The sequence below is a fragment of the Gopherus flavomarginatus genome, chromosome 3 (assembly GCF_025201925.1).
Source record: "Gopherus flavomarginatus isolate rGopFla2 chromosome 3, rGopFla2.mat.asm, whole genome shotgun sequence".
NCBI lineage: Eukaryota > Metazoa > Chordata > Testudines > Testudinidae > Gopherus > Gopherus flavomarginatus.
The window spans coordinates 73,980,340-73,998,161 of NC_066619.1; the positions used below are offsets into that span (position 1 = coordinate 73,980,340).

Here is a 17,822-nt window from a genome sequence, read left to right on the forward strand (position 1 = left end):
CCCCTTTGCTAACATCTTGCAATTACCTCTGGTTTGTTTATTCTATTGGAAACCTAAGATTCACTCCCTTACACCCCTAAGAAAAGATTTACCCAGGTGTTGAATTCACCTGGTGTAATATTTGGTTAGGACTTTCATAAGCACCTGTGGAAATTAGGCACTAAATTCCCATTGATTTATGAAGGGAATTGTTGCCTAACTCTTAACTGCTCTTTAAAATCCTTCCCAAAGTCTCTCCCATCAGACCTTTTTATTTTTTTTTTCCACTCCTGGAAACTTGAAAAAGAGCCCAAGACAGAAAGCAGTTTTTAGGCCTATCACAGAGCACATAGTAAATGGCTGTTACTGAGATTCTAAAAATCTCTGTAGTGTTTACTTCCAATAAGGAGTAAGATGTAAAACTCATTAGAAAAAGTTACTGTTAACATTTTATATTACTGTCCAGTGGAACATAGTCACTTAAGAAGAGAGTGAAGAATGCAGTGGAATCTTTATACAGCCTCATTTTCTATTTTTGTTTTTACAAGGAAACTAAGGAAATGTTTATTTTCACTTAGTGTATCTCATCTTCTCATGCACATGTTAGGTCAGATAAATAAAGACAGTCTTTTATGGAGGAAGGAAAAAAAAACAGACCTCACTGATTTTTGGTGCATTTCTGTTTTTATTATAATTATGTTTTACAAAAACTTCTGTGTATTGTAACTCAGGGTTAAGGATGAAATCTTGGAGCCACTGAAATCTATCAAAAAAATCCCATTGACTTTAATGGGGTCAAGATTTCACAGTAAGTTTTAAATGTTTTTGTCTTTTTAACTCTTTCTAGGTAAGATTTAAGAGATATTAATGAGATCTACTGAGGATGGAATTAAATCACAGTAATGAGCATTACATATTTTATTTACCGGGAAAGAGGCTGTAAACTTTTGAAATTTGTGCTCAAATCCAGTTTTATTTAGGTTACCCTAAAGGCATTCAGTAGCTACACAACAGAACTCTGGAAACTGGATATTAGCCATATTAAACATAATTAGTCTGGTTAAAAACCTAGACCTTTCCCCAACTCAGTTAACTTTTCAAACATCATTGTACATGAAGTGCATTATTGCTCCTGTTTAAAAACAGATCTGACAAATAAGATTTTTATAAAATAAAATAAAAAATGCACAATTACCAAAATGTTCCAGAGCATTAAAACATAAAAGCCTTAATTAAAAAACAACAACAACAACTGCTGTTACTAGTATCCAATACATTACAAATGGTGACTTGAGGCTACAAAGTTTACATTACTAAATACACTGAGCACATATACCATATAAAAAAACCTATAAATAGTGTCAAAGAGTGTTTTAAAAGCCTACTATTGATATTCCAGATTCAAAAGTGGAATTTAAAAGAGGCTAGAATCAGAAAAACACGGTACTTGATTCTGACTTTACAACAGCCTATGTAAAGGTATCTAACCCCTGCAGCAGCTTATAGCACTAGTCACCTTAGAGTCCCATAATCAGTATTCATTCAACATAACTATATATTGCCAGGAAGCCTCCCTACTGTATTTCTATGTATTGGTTATTCAGCTATAGCTAGCATCAGCTATACAATTCTTCTATCCCTGGTCAAACATTCAGCAGGCCTTAACACATTCATTTGGGTGCTTCTCAGTTGTTCTCTTGTGACACCGCTGTTGCCTAAAAGAAAGACGAGAGATTCTTTTAAAAGAAAATACTTAAGACTAGATTATGATGCCCCATCTGCTTAGGGTACATATATGGCCCCCATTACCATAATAGCTGGGTGCCTCAATCTTTAATTATTTATTCTCACAACACCTTTGTGAGCGAGGGAAGTGCTCTTATCCCCATTTTACAGCTAGGGAAGTGAGGCAGAGAAAGTCCATATGATTTAGTGTGACCTTGGGCATGTGCATGGCAGATCAGGGAATTTAACTCTGGTCTCATGAACCCCTGACTCATGCCCTAACCACACGAGACCAATTGAATCAAACTTGATCCTGTCAGCAAAATTAGACCCCCCAGTTTGGTGGGAATGGGGGTGAGAATCATCTAATTCCACTTGCACATGAATGCCTACTAGCAAAAATCATGATGATGTACTCCACCTATCAGAGGGCAGGATCAAACTTACGGGATTTTTCTTGGCATGCAACTTCTCTATATTAATACTGTAGTATAAATACGCAGTAGCACTCACGAAGTGCACTCTAGATCCATATAGTTTTCTTTAACTAAGCACATAGCAGGCTACTTTCTGGGGGAATGTCCCTGGTAAGTTAACTGATTAACACTGAAAAAACAGGCTTACAGTGTTTGGCATGTACAACTGGGTGCAGGTGCACACAGAATTACTGAATAATTGACCAATTAGCTTTAATAATCCTCCAGCACAGCCAGACTCCTCAATTAAACCCTAGCTAAACATTTAGTGACAATTTATTGAAAAGTACATCAGGAGTTTACTTTAAAGTTTTGCTTAGTTTGAATGAAAAGGAAAGCTAACAGAAAGTGTTGCATGCTTATAATATTTAGATTTTCAGTTAGATTTTCTTGTTCCTAAGAAAACATACAAACACTTTTCACTAGTCATTCTCCTTTGTATTTTTAACCTCTCCTCCCATCTCACACTTTCCTGACTCCCCATGTTCCTTTGAGACCTGGTAAAGAGCAAAAGACTGTCCATTTTTCAATGAGCTTTCCAGAAACCCTCATTGAAGCCAAAAGTTTTTTGGAGCATGCAGTCATCTGAGACAGCTGTATGGCCAAACCCAGTTCACCAGTTGCAGTTACTGGAACTAAGTGGAGACACTCAATGACTAAGATTTTCCCACTCAAAAAATCAGATAAAACTTCTCAGAGGTACAAAAGTTGCCAGTTGTTACAGAACAAAGCAGTAAAATATTTGAAGTTCAAATAGCTAGTTTCCAAATATTTCACTTGTTATCTTACACACACAAACCAACCAAGACTTCCTGGTAAAAAAAATTTAAGAAAGAGAAAACACAAGCAGCAAAAATCTTGAATTCTTATTCTCATGTGAGTGTGCTATTCAATGTTTATTTTATTTCTTCTGGATGATAAGGACTAGAAGGAGTTTAGTTGTCTGGAGGACTTTCAAATATGTAAAGTTTAAAGTTTGGGTGCTTTAATGTGAAAAGCTGCAAAGAAACACAGCTATTTGCATTGTGCGTGGTGGACTGGAGGGATTTTGCCCATTATACATAAAGCCTTAGTTGAATCTCACCCAATCCTGTCATGGGCTATCCCAAACAAGGTCCTGAAGATCTGCCCCATTTCTTCACCATTAAACAGCTTTCCTCCTGTAAAGATCCTAAATTGTGGCCAGGTTTAGACACACTGAAAAGTTCCAAAGGGAAGCCCAACAACCACCACTCCCAGTGCTGGTACTGAGAGCTCCAGACAGAGATGAACACAGTGTTGGTGCTGTGCCATTAAGCAGACCAACTCAGGGAGTCTGCATTTCAAAATTTGTTTTTTAAAATGTCATGACACTGTATTAGTCTTTGTTGCCAACAAGTTACAGGGAGAAAACAATTTGGACTTGAAATGTGAAACTGCTTAGCCCAACAGTACTCTCAGCTCCTTTTGTTATCAAGGGGAGCTGATGCCTCCTCTGTATTTCATAAGATTGGACCTTTTCTTACTGCAGAGCAGGGGGCAGATGGATGAGCAGAGCCAGGAATACCTAAATCCAATTGCAGTTTGGACAAATGACACAGCCTCATCTGTGAAATGAAGATAGTCCTTGCCTGCAGGGCTTTGGAGCTGTACTCTGGCTCTGCTCCAGCTCCAGGCAAAAACCTGCAGCTCCACTGCTCCGGAGCTGCTCCGCACTCTGCTCCAAAGCTCTGCTTGCCTGCCTCCTACAGATGCTGTGAGAATAATATTTGTACCATGCTTTGAAGAGGCAGAGAAAGCACTGCAGTGTAAGTGCACAGCAGCATTTAAAAAACTGTGCGTAAAGGGAAACTTAAGGTTGACACCAAAACTGAGCTTCCCTTTGAAACGTGTTTCATCCCTATCCTAAAAATGACCAGACAGTCCATAACAAGAACTGTGCTTGTGCTGGGCAACCCACCAACAGAGCCAAGGGCTGGTTTGCAACGATGGGCAGCAACACAGCAAGTTAGCTCTCTGCTCTGTTCACATGAGGACACAGGATAGTTGAACATAAAGGGTATTCATTAGCTTGTACTTACACCTGGAGTCCTTTCTCCAAACTGACTATAGAATGTCATTTTGACTTTATGCTTGTGTCCAGTTCTTTGATCAAAGGTGTTACAGCTGTCAAAGGGCGGGCTGTACAAGTGCAGACTAACAGCAGTCTCTGTGTGGCTTGTGTTCTCCACACGGTGCAGGCCAATGGAGTCTAGACAAGCCAGGACATGAGAGGAAAGGCTACATTAACAGACAGGTCTAATGAAATCTGATACGTGCCTGGAGAAGAACCATCTCTAAACCAACAAGACAGCTAGACATACCCATGCTTTCAGGATGAATTTTTAATTTGAATTTAGGTTTTACTCTCTAGGACAGATCCCCAAACCCACTGGGAGTTCAGAATGCCTTGCTCTCTAGCTTTCCATATACAGAATTTTTTGTTACCTACTATGGTATAAAGCTTAACAGAAATCTACAGAAGCTTTAGGAAGAGCACATTGTTGTTAATTTATTACCAGCTGCCATCCCCAAATGATACTTTCTTTCCTGGTGTTCTGAAGATGTTGAATGGAAGATTTGTTTTTCTAAAGAATAAACAAGAGATTTCAGAGGAAAACAGGGTTTTGCATTGCTAGTTTTCAGCCTGATAACGAGGACAACCACCATGTTAAGACTGAACTACTTGAATTTCAAGTGTAAATTCATGGGCAAGGAAACGGTTGCTTTCTTTTACAGTTGTCCATCTTCCAATTAAATAAAAGCCCAGACAAATGGGAAAGGGTAAAGTGACAAATTACCAGAGTGTGGCAAACATCCAACCTTCATTGAAACAGCAAAGATAATTGAACAGGTAATAAAATAAGCCACTGCCCACAGTGTGACTATTAATAAGTTAACAGCACTTTTAGAGAACCAGAGGGCAGAAACAGAGTTCTATAAAATACCCAAAGTGTGAACATTAAATCTACCAAAACTCATGTTGATTGAACATTAAGGAAGAATTTTAAAAACTGCTCAAGAGTTCAAGAATTCAAGTTTATGATTCCCAGAGCAAATGCAACTCAGCCCTTTATGCTTATGTAATATCTTACATAATACCCAGCCCTTAATTGTACAATGTAGCCCAGATACTGTTACTGTGGGAAGCACTGTGCATTCCAACTTTGGCACATTTAAAATATACACCTGTACATTCCATTTACACTATTTCATTTAATGAGGGGAAAAATCCCTAAATTTATATTAATGTACTGAGAGATTAAAATCAATCCTGTAGGTTGTCTTATAAGCAAAGTGCAAACACCAAGTAATACGCAGCTAGCACAAAAAAGAACTGCCATGCTATAGGGGATATTTTTTCTGCATCAGCACCATTTATTTGAATGCACAGATATCCAGATAGAAACAAAAATACCTTAGGGTTTTGTTTAAAGAGTTAAGGCAACAAATTCTGAATGCACAGCATTTTGTTTTCTGTTACTTTTAAGTTGAAATATCCAGCCAGGAAACACAGCAGAGGAGCTAGGCATATAGGTCTCTCAGAGGTCTAGTTTGAGGCTTTTTAAAAGATTGCTTTGAAAACAAACAAACAACAGCCCAAACAATTTGTGTTTGGAGCATACACACACAAAGTGCAAATGTTTTCTGAATCAGTAAAAAAAACTTTTACTTCCCAATGCATTGTTTGTATTATAAAACAAACACCCCTTGGCCCCCAACAAAAACCTTGAGCACTTGAACAGATTTCTCTCTCCTTCCACTTCAGAAAGTTTGGGTTAATGAAAATCCACCTCTGGGTTGAGAGCAAGTATGGAAAATAATCAGAAGAAAAAGCTTTCAGGAAGTTTTCAAAGGCACTGGCCTCTGGCTGGTTAGCCAAAAGACTAGCTGTACAGGGGTCAAGTAAACTGTTCAAGCCTTTTGTTTTATTTGCAAGCTTATCACAACAGAAGCAAATATAGAAAACAGCATATGGTGCATACAGAGAGTTGTATAGAAGCAGTTACACACATTATAATGAGAGTCAGAAGTAGTCAAGAAGTCTACCACTTTCATACAGTATTGTGCACTACTTCACATGAGGAGTTGTGCTGAGCACTGCAGGACTGGGCTTTAGTATATTTTTGTACATAGGGAACAACAAAAAAGATCCCTCCACTCCCTACCCGAAGTCAAGATAGGTACGAGCTACTGTGCACCCTAAAAAGTGTAAATATAGGATTCTAAAAGACCAGAGCAACGTACATTTCAATCAATATCCATTATATTGCTGGCTGTTAGACTTACTGATTGTGTGGAAATCTCTATAGTATTGTTCTTAGGCTTTCCATTGTAGCTCAAAAGGACCTTACACACCCAAGAGATATTTTCTTCATAAATCCAACCAAAGACATGTATGAGTTTTGGATTTTTCATACATGCAATTTGCCTATTGCTTTATATTTTAACTTCACATATACGACAGGGTTAGATGCAATACAAGAACCTAGCTAGATCAGTTTATTAAAGAGTGAACTTTTCAGTTACGCGTTATAATCTTTGGCGGGTAGCAATGGAATGGTCATATACAAGACATTAAAAAAAAGCTTACCGTTGATATAGGCACACTGATTTTCCTCCAAAACTCGTTCTGATTTCTTAGTCATCGCGCCAGTCCCTTTTTTCCCAGGCCACTCAAACAGGGTCTCTTTTAGATTCCCCTGAAGGATCTTCATAAAGCAATGTGAGTCAGTGTGATCATGAATACTGCTACAGAAACACAGAATAGCTGAACTCAGTGTGATGCATACATTTAGTACTACCTACTACAAATATAACAGACTACTCCAGGGGGAATTATGCGCCAAAAAATTAAAAAATATATGCACAATATTTTAAAAATATGCATATTTTATTTGTCAAAATAACACAATATAGTCATGCCAGTTTTAAGTATTTTGGTAATTTATTTCAAAATACCTGTAAGCAACTATTCTGTAAAAATACAGACAAAAAAAAAAGATTCCAGAAATGTTTTTTGACAAATAGATTCCTTCTTAGGCATATTAATACAGAACGTTGAGTCATAATTCATGTAAATTACAATACAGAAACATATTCCCCACCCTCCTCAGAAGCAGTGCAAAGGCTTGGGGGGAATCGGGGGTCACAGAGCTGAGGGACAGAGAAGTAATTGCTGGGAAGGTGCCTAAGAGTGAACCTGGAGGGTTGCTGGGTCTGGGTGGGAGAAGTATGGAACAAGGTTGACTTTTTTGGCAGAGGTGGGGAATGGTTAGGGAGGTGGGGAGCCCCCCCAGGCAGACCCTGGATGACCCTTAGCTTCTCCCATTCAGTCAGGCACATCATCTTCTGTCCCCATGTGTCCCTACACCTGCCTCCTATCCCCATGTGCCCCTTCACTCCCACTCAGCCACCTATAATCCCCATCCTCATAGAGCCCAGCACCCTCACTCAGTCATCCCCTCTGCTCCCCATCCTCATAGAGCCCAGCACCTCTACTCCAATTCAGCCCCTGCCCCAGTCTGTCCCCCCACTAGCCCTTCTGAACCCTATTCTATGTGACCTCCCCAGAAGCCCCCTGTGCCCTGCTCTATCCCCGCCCCCCATATCCTGGACCTCCTCACCTGGCCCTGTGGGCAGGGCGCTGTGAGGAAAGCTGTCCCTCATCCTTCCTATCCGCAGCTGGCTGCGAGCCGGCTGCCCTCTGTTCTGGCACCACAGCAGCCTGGATGGGCAAAAGGCGTGATTGCAGCGCCTCTCCAGCAGAATGTATTTTCTGCGGAGAAAAAAAATCTGCAGGGGACATGAATTCTCCGTTTACGCAGTGGCAAAGAATTCCCTCACAAGTAACAGACTCTGTAGTGTATTGTAGAGGTATAACAGTATGTACAGGACATGAATGTTATTGCACATTTGTCACATTATCAGAACACCAACAAATCTCAAAGAAACATTCACTGTGACTGAAAGATACTCAATAAAGGCTGATGTATTAGAAAGCAATTACAATAACTTAACAACGAATACAGTTGTTGGAAAATTTAGCAGATAATTACTAGTTGAAGGATTAATCATACTAGCCAGAAGTAAACACAAAAGAGAAGTCCAGGTAACACACCCTGGCTGTTAAGAAACAAGAGGGCACTTCCATGGAACTTTGCTTGGGGGTTCTATCTTTCCTATCAGTTATAGGCTAGAAATAAACTTGAAACTCCACCCCACCATCTGGAAGAGGGAGCTTTCTTCTACTTCTCCATTTTTAGAGCTTCTTTGCTGCTGTGATGGATGTAAGGTACACAGGAAAAAGGTAGTTTCACTGCTTCCCACTGGATTTAATAGCAACAACTAAACTGATCAGACACAGCTGTTCATTTCACTTTGCTGTTGCTTGGCAAAGCTGTGAGCAGCAACAGGAGCACTGGTGCAGGCTGGCTACCTACTCAGGAATACATTTGAATTGCTATATTTGCAGCCATAAGGGCTAGAAATGTAGTTAAAAAGAAACTAAGCTTCACTGCTGCAGAGGTTGATGGCTTTAGAAGCCAAGGGAAAACTTCTGGAAAGCGGATTTTTTGACCCTAAGGTACAAGGCTAATCAAGCTTCAATCTAGAATATTACGGACTTAAGTGTTTATACACAACAAATGATGTTCCAATCCAAACAGAAGTTGTATTGCTGTTGACTTGCAAAAAGCAGGGGGGTTTTTAAGTGGGCAAGTTCATGAATGCCACGTAATCACTCCAACAGTTTCTCTTCCAATTAATAGTTAACTATTTTATCCTGCTTACACAGGGAGTAAAAACAAGTTGTAGTATCATTTTAATCACCAGCAGATGCTTGTCCAAATCATAAACCAGTATACTATTTGACAATAATTTTAGTCTCTGCTCAGAAAAGACCCTATACTAAATGGCTGGTGGGCTGCAGATCTAGACTGCCCTCTTACATCTGTTTGGGGAAGCATGGCACCATCCCAAACTAGACCTGACAATGTTAATTCATTTTCACATCTAAAGCAAACAATTATAGTTTTTCTGCTTATGTGCAGGGGCAGTGATTATGTGACAAAAAATTACAGCCTATAACTTTTTTTGATTAGCCAGAAAAGTTGTGAGAGAGAGACAGATCCTGTCCCCATGTCCGCTGGTACATATACACCACCCAATAAGCAACAGTACTGGCATGGTTCAGCTCTGCAGAAGAGGCAGGCTACAGAATATATATAGGAAGTCTGAAATTCCTGCATACCACAGAAGAAAGTTCTGCAGGGGGCTTCAGTGGCACTCTGACTATGCAGATCCACTAGTCGATGCCCCCGTACATCCCACGTAGACTAGTCACAGCAGTTGTTGTCCCTTTATCGTTGTGATAGCAACCACAAAGTGGCCTTGTTATACAGTAGGGTGGGGTGGGGAGAGTCCATTCCTTCCCACACTCCAAGCTGCCTAATCCAATCTCATTTTCTCAGGCTGGCCACACAGACCAGAATTTAAACTATATTGCTGTAATAGAAGCAAAAGCTTTTATAGCCTCTAATACAGGGGTAGGCAACTAGTGGCACATGAGCTGATTTTCAGTGTCACTCACACTGCCCGGGTCCTGGCCACCAGTCTGGGAGGCTCTGCATTTTAAATGAAGCTTCCTGAACACTTTAAAAACCTTATTTACTTTACATACAACAATAGTTTAGTTATATATTATAGACTTATAGAAAGAGACCTTCTAAAAACGTTAAAATGTATTACTGGCACGTGAAACCTTAAATTAGAGTGAATGAATAAAGACTCGGCACACCACTTCTGAAAGGTTGCCGACCCCTGCAGTAATACATGAGTCTGATCCTGCCATCCTGATTAGGCAGAACTCCAATAAAGCAACTGGAGTTTTACTAAAGACTGGAAGATCCAGCTCTGTAACTGTAAGGTTAAAAAAGTTCAATGGACAAAACAGAAGCTTAGATTTGGTGGAAGACTGAAAACTGCAGAAATGCCCTAAAATTATGAGATACACAATTTTCAGAATTACCCCTTTGGCATAGTCATCCTGATTATAAGTACAAACAAAATAAGTAGTAATCAGTTAACCATCCTCTACCCTTTAGTGCTTGTGAGGAAAATGGTTTGTCTCTTATTACAGGACAATGACGAACAGTATTACACAGACCAAATAAAAAATACTGTAGCTTTATTTCTATCTGCAAGTATCAAATCTTTTGGATACAAACCTGCCATGTCCTTCACCCCAGCATAAGATCATCAAGTTGAACTTTCCATTTCCTTTATCCACAAGATTTCTTGTGTACCTGAAATTGAGAACATCTGTGTTTTTTAAAAATATATGTGTGTGCACATAAAGAAACAACAGCAGGGGATATAAACATGGTGAGTGGCAGCCTATATTTCAAGGTCCCTTTGCTTTGGAAAGCAAATTATATGCAGAGAAAGTTAAATGGAATTTTTAAGTGGTTTTTGCCACTTTTTCAGGTTGGAAAAAAAACCAGACATCCTACACACACTTGATAGCATCAGGAAAGCTTTTAAATTAAATCCAGTTCTGAGGTTTGGACATACGTATCTGAAACTGAAGCAGAAGAGAGAATCTAATCAAAATAGTTGCTGAATGAGATCACTTCAACAGCAGGCTTTCTAATTAGAAATAGAGTACTGCAACAAAAGAAAATAAATGTATACTTTTTCTACAGCTCATTTTCAAATATTCTTGGCTTTCCTTTTGGTGACTGCATTCTTTTGCATTAGGCAAAGATTTTTAAAATATAGGAGTTACCACATATGGTAAAACTGTTGCTTTTCTGGACTATTCTGTTTTTTCGTACTTTTAATTTTTTTGTACATCTGAAACCCTATACCAACACAGTAATTTCTGTCAAAGAGCTACACCCAAAACAAAGCTCTGAAGAGCAGAAGATACTAAAAAAGTTTCCTATTCTAAATCAAACAAAAAGAAAAGCAGAAAAGTCTTGCTTTTTACATATTTATTATTCATGGTGGTAAATCAAGGGTATGTTCCATTCTCAGGGCTCGAGGGCCTCCTATCCCTAAACAATACAGGTGATTTCATGATCGAATTCCTAACTGAAGGCCCAATCCTGCAAGCTCACATGAGTAGCCTCATTGATTTCAATGGGGTTACTGACAGTGTGAAAAGGGAGGCATATGCTTGTACCTTTGCAGGCTCTGGGCCTTAAGCAGTATGAGAGTCCCTAACAAAAAGAGTTCCTCTGCCGCAGCCACTAGTAACTGGTGGAAGATTCTCACCTGGCATGCAGAAGTAGTTTTTCTATTTGTGTTAACTGGCTGGTTGTTTTGCCTAATTTGCAATTTTCCCTATAAAATATCCCTCGGTTGTATTCTGTCAAAATAGCATGGTGGTAAGAAATTATTTTCAGTTCATCACACATATTTTGCCTTCCCTGAATCATAAAGTTACGTTTCTGCATTTCATTTCATTTCATTTCATCTTAAGCTTCTTGACTATTTTTAATTTTAATATAAAAGTTCTCTTCTATATGATGTCACAATACAAGCTTTGTTGATCAAACATGTCACAATCTGTCATTTCTGCACAGCAGGGGTGGCTGGCTACACACTCAAGATAGGTTTATCTTGGGAATTTTCATTACTCTTTTCCCACTGTCTAGCCCTAGTACATGTCCTTCCAATGGTAATAGTGATTAGTATAAATGATGTATGGGTGCCAGCTGACACAGTGGTAGAAACCCCTGTACTCTGTCTACATTTGCCCTTCCACTAGTGGAGCTGCAAGGATGCCGGGCTGAGTGCTAGTGTAGCTGAGTCTGTAATTCAGTTCCTGACCTGCAAACTGTGGATAATACTTGCCCTACCTTGCAGGGGGTGGCATGAGAACAACTTCATGAATGTCTGGAGGGGGAGGAGCACTGATGAACACTGCAGAAAATCCTGTAAACTAGGGGGACCATATTTCCCAAAGGTAAAATGGGACACCGCATGGGGGTAGCCCAAGGCCCCGCGCTTGCACTCCCCCACGTGGGGCTGGCCCTAGCTGATTGCCTGAGCCCTGCCTCCCCCACCTCTCAGTTGGAGTCATTGTTCACTCGAAACCTGCCTGCCCCTCACCTGGGGCTGGGGTCGCTCAAGCCCTAGCCACAGCAGAGCTCTGCCTCTCTCTCCCACCCCCACGAGGCTGGCGTTGCCACTCACCCCCTGTACCCCACTCTTTGACAAGACTGGCATTTGTTCCGCCTGCTCTTGCCAACTGATCACCAGTTGGGACAAATCCGTAAGTTGCTTTTGCCAGAAAAGTCAGGACTGCCAGGACAAGGCTTAAAAAATGGAATGTCCCTGCCCAAGACAGGATGTCTGGGCACCCTAAACAGATGTTCATACATAAGCACAGCTCTAATGTTTGTCTATTATCTTGGTAATTAATCAGGATGGGAGAAAATTGGGGGTGGGGGGAATCAATCCAAGCTCCTGCATTAGGATACTGCCCCTGCACTCAGGTCTGCTCCCTGACTTCCTACTCTTCTACACAAGGAGAGCCCAGGCTAATGCTTAACAAGCTCCACTCTCAACCCTCCCCTCACTTCTTACGGCCAGTGATTGGAGAGCCGCTGCACAGGGCAAACAATCTGCGCCAGGTCCCTGCAAGTGATGCCCAGGAGCCCATGGGCCAGACACTGCCCCTGCCCCCGTCCCCCTCAGCGCCCCTTGTCCAAGGCTAGACACAAACCCAGGCAGCCACGTAGCTTAGTGACTTAGGCCGGCTGTGATTCGGCCAGCGTCTCGGGGCGTAGCTGTGGGGCAGCTCTGATTGGCCGCTGGAGCCCCGTCCCTTGCCCTACCTCTGAACAAGCCTGTGCGGGGCAGCTCCGGAACCTGCAAAGCCGCTAGTGCTGCGGCGGAGAAGGGAATAGCGCCCGGCCTGCGCCCCCCGCCCCCACAGCCCGGTTTGCAGAGGAGGGTTGCGTAGGGATTAGCAGCCCGCAGAGCACAAGGAGTAGAGGGAAAGGCGGAGGGTGGCATGCGCATCGCAGCACCCCGAGAGGGCACCGCGTGCAGGGAAGAGACCAGGGAGGATTGCAGGGGAGTTCCCACCCAGCGCACCGTGTGCGGGGTCTAAAGCAGGCATGCAAAGGAAGTGGAGAGAGGGAACACGAGGCGGGATCAGAGAAAGAGGAGAATGGTTTGGAAAACGCCATCCCAAACCCCTGCAGGGCGGGAGAGGAGGAGTGCATGGGAAATGCAGCTGGAGGGAGCAGAATAGTGTTGCGATGGGATTTTTACTGTAGCAAGCCGTTGGTTTTGTGCTGGGGCGGAGGGAGAAGACGAGTTTTTGCACAATAAAAACCGAAGCCGAGGAGTGGTGCTTACTAGACTTTATTTCAAACAACTCGATGCACAACCAAGGCTTCCTGACCTCTTCCCAGCTCCGCCAAACCGCTCCTGTAACTTTGGGGACCGTTTCCTACTGATTCACCGCAGCAGTCAACCATAAATGACTGGCGCTGCGTACACCGTTACCGAACACGAGATAGTAGCCGCTGCCCCCGGCCCACAGCGCGGCGCGCACCAGGCATGAATACCAGCTTTGTGTAGCGTGATGATGTGGAGCGAAAGTACCAAGCTAAGCTGAATTAGTCTTCTACTGCTGATCAGCCTGGGAAACATGCCAAGATATTTTCTCTGGGTTCTTAGTTTCTGAGCTGTTTCCAGGAGACTGGCTTCATTCTGAATTTGCAAACAGTTCCACGCTTGGGGAGGCGCCTCCTCCCATCCGTCACCTCCTAAAACATCTTTGCTATTCACATGAAAACCACGCATCTGGAGAACACTTAGAACTGAAGGGAGTGGTGTAGGAAAAACACGGAGTGTACTAGCTTTAGCAGACAATACAATAAATAATAAAAGTCACATCGATTCTTACCCACAGCTGTACCTAACTAAAATGATCGCAACAGTATATGCACTGTTGAGGCTACAGTCATGTTATCCAGCCCTTACAGCGGCTCTTCATCATTGTTGTGTATCCCAACCATGTTCTTTATTTTACAATCTATTACAGTTAAGTTTATACCGAGATGCCAGTTCCTCCTTCACCCAGATGGCTCGTTATCTAGATTCCAACTATTAGAACACCAGATGATAGCAAAGACGACTCCTCTAACTCCTCAAACCGATTCTAAAAGATATTTGGAGAAAATGCTTTCATAGCGCCATGTAATGCATGCACACGTGAACTACTGCTGTTTAATTCGTGCATACTGGTCATATTTAGACTTTACGTTCCATTCCTCTGATCTCCTTTGATTTCACCTTATTAACCCCCCCCAAAAAAAAATAGCACAACCCACGTCCCCCCATTTCCCACCAGGTTGTTTATATGCCTTGCTTGTTGCGCTGTTCATTTACTATTTAGACAGGCTCCTTTTTGAGTTACCACCCTTTGCACTGAGATAAGAAGCGCTGACTTTACCTGTATTGGTCAAATTGGGCATATTTCATCCACTCCACAGCGTTGCTCTCATAGGATTCCATTAAGGCTTGCACTTCTTCTACACTGACTTTATCACCAGAAAATAAGCGATGCAGGATCTGGATCAGTTCCTGTAAAGTCTGCGCTTTCCACACTTCTGTTTGCACCAGCTGCTCCATGATACACCTTTCCCACGACCGGCTGCAAGCAGCAAAACTGCTTGTGCTTGGACAAACAAACAGATTCACCTTCCCCTGCCTAACAAACAAATTTTCCCGCAGCTTGCTGCTGCCTCTATTTATGCTCTTGAAGTTACAGTGGGAATGTACCAACTACCCAAGGAGGGTTGGAAGGAAGTTCACAAAACTGGTTAGTGGGCTATGGGATCCTGGGTTGTGCTGCCAGAAAGAACCTCCTCCCCCACGCCTGACAAAGAGTTCAGGTAGGGCTTCTTAGAGTCCCCCCTCCTTTAGTGTGGGAAGGTGGCATTTCTTCACTCTAACGTTTTGCCCCACTCCCAGACATTTTAAAGTGCATTTGAAACTCTTCTTTAAGTGCCAGACTCTGCAGCAGCTAGAAAGTTCCAGCTTTGCATGCTCAAGAGAAAAAGCAGGGACATTAAAAAATAAGTCATGAATTGCGGCCACTCTAATCCATCTAATCTGTCTGCTTAGTGTAGGAGTAAAGTATCCCTCACCATACTATCTATTTCAGAGGTTTGCACTGCTTCACCTCATGCAGTACTGAAGTATCCCCCCTCCTCACACAACACAGTTTCAGAATGACCTCTTTCTCCCCACAGCATATCTTCAACCCAGTTCAGCCTCTCCATCTGTCTCTTAAAAGGGGCCTTCTCTTCCCAAGATGATAGCAGTTACTTAGCCTTGCCCTGGCTGCATCACCTCTGCAGAGGAGGGATCACACTGTGCCCCCATCCTTGTTCAAGAGGAAGGGATAAAGTTTCCTAGCCAGCTGGAGGTGAAAAAGCATCAACAATTTTTTTAAACGTGATTATTTTTTTTTAGTTAAGCATGCGAGTTAACTGCAATTAATTGACAGCCCTAATTTGAACCAATTGCACCCATTTAGGAAGGGCAGACCCTATAATTTATAATTTTCCTCATTCTGTCCCTCCAGAAATAATCTTGCCTACTTGCATGTAGTTTAGTGGAGCAAAAATATTTCTTCCCCATCTCCCCCAAACAAACCTATTCCTATATTTTAAATATTGACAGGTGTGCAAGAGAGGGCTGAGGTAGGAGAGAACAGGTGGCTGCTGCTGAAAAAAGGGGAGAAACTAAGAGTAACATCATCTCGAGTGCCTCTCTTCCACTTGTGCGAGGCTTCTCCGTGTGGCTTCTCTTCTCTTTTGACAAAGAGCAGTACATGCAGTCACCCTGGGGACAGGGTCATCATTTATGAACAAGATTGAGATGCAATGCACCTTTCACCTTTCTGTTTATGCTATGGCCACAGCAAGGAGGTAGACACTTCAAAAAGTCTCCAAGCAGGAAAGCTGTAATGAAGAAATTTAAAGGCTGACATGAAATCAATTTTTTAAAAAAAGCCCTAAAATGTATATTTTTTTTATAAAACATAGATAAAAAGACATGATAAGGATATTTAATTTAAAGAGTTTACAGTACCAGAGCACATTAAGGCCATGCTCCTGCACAACATTTTGCTTCTGAGCAGTACCAGTTAGTTAAATGGGACTGCTCTCACTAGCACCTAGCCAAGGTGACTGGCATTCTATAACCAGGACCCAGGTATGCCACTCTTTATTTTAGTTTGTGAAAACTGTGCTTTGGAGTCTAGATTCAGAAGGGGGACTTAGGCACCTAAGCATAGGTGCTGGAACTAGCGGTGCTGGGGCTGCTGCTGTAACCCCTGGCGTGAAGTGATTTCCATCATATGCAGGGTTTACAGTTCGGTTCAATGGCTAACAGCACTTCCACTATAAAAATTGTTCCAGCACCCCTGCACCTAGGTGCCTATTAAGTCCAACATTGGCATTTACACAACCAACCCTCGGATCCTAAGGGACTTTAGGAGCCTAGAGGGTTAGGTGCCTACTATGTTTTCACTTTAATATCCCAGAAGTACTTAAATTTCAGTGGCTGGGCACATACATAGTCACCTAAGTCCTGATGATATCCAGCAGCTCACTACCGAGCTCATGGCTAAACCTTGGTGAGATTCACAAACTAGGTTCCCCTGCCTCTCTTGCCTTGCGACTCAATCCAGTAGACATGCTCTGAATAAGCCTACATTTGCTGGAGGAGGTGGGATGGCCCCCTTATGCCCAATGTGGGATATGGAGGTTGGAATCCCCACTCTGCCTGATAGGGAGCAAGGACTTGAACCCAGGTCTCCCACGTGAGTGCCCTAACCACTGGGCTGTTTGGTATTCCAGAGTGGATGTCTCTGTCTCCTCTGTTGAAACTGTTCCATTGTGTATGTATGGCTAGTAATTTCACCAGAGGGAGAGAGAGAGTTTAGCTCCAGCCACACACAATTCCCTCAATCTCCCCCTCATCCCTCCTCCCCTCAATTTATTCTGGAGAAATACCTAAAATTAATCTAGCAGAAATAGAAATACACCCACCCTTCCCATTTCAAATAGAAACATTGAAAGCTCTATAAATATAAATAATGCTTCATTTATGTATTTGCACAGGAAGCTTTATAAAGAGTGGACACAAATTTTTTACAGATTTGCCTTTGCAAAGAATTAACATTAGTATGATAGTCCCATGCTATTTCACAGGCAGAACGGTGATGATTTTAGTAATGGTGATGGCCACTGAACACAGATAGAGTTATAAAAGGTCTTGTGCAGTGTTGTCGTAGCCCTGTTGGTCACAGACTATTAAAGAGACAAGATGGGTGAGGTAATACCTTTTATTGGGAGAACTGCTGTTGGTGAGAGGGAGAGAGAAGGTTTCATACCTGAAGAGTTCGGTGTAGTCTAAAAGCTTCTATCTCTGACAGAAGTTGGCCCACCAAAAGCTATTAACTCATGCATCTTGTCTCTTTTGTTGGCATCATAAGAACCACAAGAGCAAAGCTTAAAAGATGGCTCCAGCTGTATTCCCAGTTTTCCTGTGAAAAAACCTCACTGAAGTCAATAGGAAAGTGGTTTA

At 42.0% G+C, this 17,822-nt stretch overlaps 1 protein-coding gene across 1 annotated transcript; it reads right to left on the reverse strand.

Moving 5' to 3' along the window:
- Positions 1-827: 827 nt before the first annotated feature.
- CDO1 (cysteine dioxygenase type 1) lies at positions 828-15,092 on the reverse strand. The gene is made up of 5 exons (XM_050945997.1): positions 14,677-15,092; positions 10,427-10,504; positions 6,793-6,950; positions 4,241-4,410; positions 828-1,694 (listed from the first exon to the last, which is right to left on the reverse strand). The coding sequence occupies exons 1-5, from the start codon at positions 14,853-14,855 to the stop codon at positions 1,665-1,667; spliced, it is 615 nt and encodes a 204-aa protein (XP_050801954.1). The 5' UTR covers positions 14,856-15,092; the 3' UTR covers positions 828-1,664.
- Between the last annotated feature and the right edge of the window lie 2,730 nt (positions 15,093-17,822).